This window comes from Volvox carteri (assembly GCF_000143455.1).
Source record: "Volvox carteri f. nagariensis unplaced genomic scaffold VOLCAscaffold_36, whole genome shotgun sequence".
NCBI classification, from domain to species: Eukaryota; Viridiplantae; Chlorophyta; class Chlorophyceae; order Chlamydomonadales; family Volvocaceae; genus Volvox; species Volvox carteri.
In genome coordinates this window covers 40,676-43,961 of record NW_003307579.1, presented here as the reverse complement: position 1 = coordinate 43,961, position 3,286 = coordinate 40,676, and the positions used below count along the sequence as shown (strand labels likewise).

General features: G+C 59.4%; 1 protein-coding gene across 1 annotated transcript; it reads right to left on the bottom strand.

The window, feature by feature from the left end:
• Positions 1-310: 310 nt before the first annotated feature.
• Positions 311-2,800, bottom strand: VOLCADRAFT_94143 (uncharacterized protein; the record flags this gene model as incomplete). Its single annotated transcript, XM_002953344.1, has 7 exons — positions 311-403; positions 725-871; positions 1,057-1,270; positions 1,606-1,685; positions 1,991-2,084; positions 2,369-2,451; positions 2,786-2,800. The coding sequence occupies 7 exons, from the start codon at positions 2,798-2,800 to the stop codon at positions 311-313; spliced, it is 726 nt and encodes a 241-aa protein (XP_002953390.1).
• Between the last annotated feature and the right edge of the window lie 486 nt (positions 2,801-3,286).

The following is a 3,286-nucleotide window of genomic DNA, read 5'->3' as shown; positions in this document are numbered from 1 at the left end:
AGAGTCCTCCAGAAACCTCCGTACGCTACACATCCTCCCACCTCCCCGCCCTTTCTGTCCTGGTCACAAAGTTTACTGGCAGGAACCTCCTCCACTCTTTTCCTGCAAAGTCCGCCGGGCCCGATTCCATAATGGTGTGTGTTTCCCTGGCCGGGGCCCCGGCGTGGCCCATCCACGCGCAGCACCCCCCTCCCCCTCTCTCTCTTCGACCGCTGCTGCTGCGTCTGCTACTGATGCTGCTACGCCTCTGTCAACTCCGTAGCCGGCCCCCACAATCCTCGTGTGTGTATGTATGCATATGTGTATGTGTTCACGTCCTCAGTTTTGATCCACTCAGCTCGTACAACAGAATGTGCTCCACTTGGCACGGCTTGGGCAGCGAGTGCGGCTGCAGTCGCTCAACCTGGTGATGCAACCCGGGGTTGCAGCAGGAGGGGGAGCAGCTACGTGACACGACCTGGCGCTGTGTGCCGCATCGGTACATGGAGCTGAGCTGAGCTGAGCTGAGCTCAGGTGTGGTGTGGTGAGGTGTGTGGTGAGGTGGGGGCCGTAAAGGGGGCCGCGGCCCTGCCGCTATGACGTTGCAATGGACCGAAAGGCAGGCCAGCTGCGTCTGTAGCCCTGGTTCCCTCTACCCACAACAGTCGGCAGTTTATTCCATACATCTCCATAAACCCCTGCACCGCCTACTACCAGCCCACCCAGCCACAATGGGCCGCCCCACCTTTGCAAACGCCTTGCTGGCTTCCTCCACGAACACCCTCTGCACCTCGGAGCTGCGCAGTTCGAAGCACACCAGGCACCGAGTAATGGGACCGCACAACAGTGCGCACGTGCGGACAAAGTGGGGCGTACTGGGGCTGGTGCCCTCCTGCAGCGGGACCAGGGGGAGTGGAGAGCTGGTTGAGAGGGTGGAAGGGTTTAGGCCAGTGGGGGAGGAAACGGCCACACAGCTACGGGGACTGCCCCTCACAACCTTGCGAAGAGCCATCGGCCCCGGGGGTGAGAACCGCCAAGCTATTTCTGTGAAGGGAAAGAGGAGACAACCCTTCTCACCCCCCTTCCCCAACGTGGCCTACAAAGTCCCAACAGCCCAACAGCAACATGGCGGTCCCCGCATGTCCCCGCACTCGCCTGGTCTATGTAGCAGCAGTCCGCGGCCAGGCACCAATCCACGGGCTCCGAAGCCAGCCTCGCCACCACGTGATCGTAACCCTCCTTGCCCCACTCTAGCTCCTCCGAAACCGCATAGCCCTCAGCTGCACCGCGCCTGCTGCCCAGGGTCGGGAGATGTCAGGGGGGGTGCACGGAGACCTCGAAGGACATCAACCGCAAGGGCCTTAAGAGTGCTGCAGGAACCAGTTTGTGCTCCATGACCCTAGCAGCTGAGACAGCGGAGCGACATTCTCTTCTGTATCCTCAGCGGGGGCGGGGTGGGGTGGGGTGGGGGAAAGACGAACCACGGGGTGGGGTGGGGGCCTGCCATATCATAGCTAGCAGGTATCAGGACGTGGAGGCCAGGGAGGGAGGGAGAGAGGAAAGCGGGAGAGAGGGGGCTTCCAGAAACGAAGAAGCCATCCCCCTGAGCTGAGGTCCCACGTGTACCTTTGCTTCAGCCCCACGCCGTTGGCCTCAATGTTTGCATCGATAAGGGGCAGCACCTTGGCAATATCTGTGATGTGCACCTGGGTTGAGGTGGGGTGGGGTGGGGTGGGGAGCCGGGCGACATAGGCGGAGTAGGGTCTGGTAGGCAGGGCAGGGCCCGGCAGGGGCCGCGGCAAGGATAAGCACAAAGCCCCATGCCGTTCACTGATGTTCAGCCCCCGTGTGGTTGATCCCCTTTCCTTAACCAACCTCCAGCCAACTACTCGAGCTCCATGTTTTACCCCTGGGCCAAGGGTCCCCCTTCCCCTGCTGGTCTTTCTTTGGTACCGCCATCGCCCCGCCCTCTCGCTGCCTGTCTGTCTGCCTGTCTGTCTGCCTGCCTCACCTTGGCCCCCATCTTGGCGAGCAGTATACCCACAAGCCCAGGACCAGCCCCCAGCTCCACCACCCGGCAGCCCACATAGCGGTACGTGGGCAGGCTGGCTGACACACCACCAGCACCACAACCAGCACCACAACCAGCACCCGCACCACCATATCACCATGTGGTGGTGTCGGCGGGTTGGGAGAAAGGGGATGTGGGGGTGGTGCGAATATGGGTGGAACGCGAAAGTGGGCCGGTAGGGTTGTGGGTTGCTTGCAAGGGAGACGCCAAATGTTTTGGGACATGAAAAGCAGAAGGCAGGCGGGCTGGAGACAAAGCAAAGGCTCCTGGGCGCACGGAGCAACGGGTTGCTATTCGGTTTCTTTACCCTTTACCCACCCACCCAGGTAGGCGGCCAGGAAGAGCTCTCCCTCCCACACACACGCCCCCACCCCCATGCGGGTTGCGTTGATGGCTTTGGGCTGCGTAGCGGAAGCAGGTTCGGATTGGAGACACGGATCGGGAGGGAGCCAGGAAGGCCGATGAGAGGGAGTTTAAGGAAACAAACCAGGACAGATGGAGTCGTGAAGAGGGGTAGGGTCGTGGCCACAGGGCGCCTGGTTGAAGAGAGGACCTATTCGCAGTGGACGTGGTCGCTCTGCAGAACCCCGGGAAGGCACTATGAAAGTTTGTAGATCGAAGAATGGATTCAAGTACGTATTAGCATGAGGAGGCCGGGTGCTTGGGCCGCTTGCTGGCGGTGAGGATGCCCAGGGCGCGGACGGCTGGTTGGGGGGTTGGTCGGCTAAGTCCTACCGTGGCATTTGACATGCTAGCAGTTTCATATTTTTGTCATAGCCATAACACCATAACATACATACTACTAATAGGAAAGTTCAGTATCAAAGTTGACTGGGGGGGTGCCCTGATGTCGGCGTGCACAACGAACGACGCCGATGGGTCGCGCCTGCTGTCTTATCATGACGGACTTGTCGTCTTCCACAGTGAGGGTTAGTTCGTCAGCTGTATGGAGCACCCATCGGTCAGTAATCTCCAACTGCCTTTCATAGCGTTCTCCATCCTCCCAGCCCTTAATCGTGAGCCTTAACCCCTCCATCAACTTATTACGTGTTTACGGATTCGTGCGTGGCACGCGTGCTCCATCGCCGTTATGTGTAAACTGTATTAGTCGTAGAATGTTTGTTCGTTTGTTTGTTACAATCTTCTTGAGCTCGTAGGGCCCAGACGAGCCAGGAGGCTCATGGACCTCTAGACTCAGCAAACATATATAGGGAAAAAGAGAAAAAAGAGGGTTTG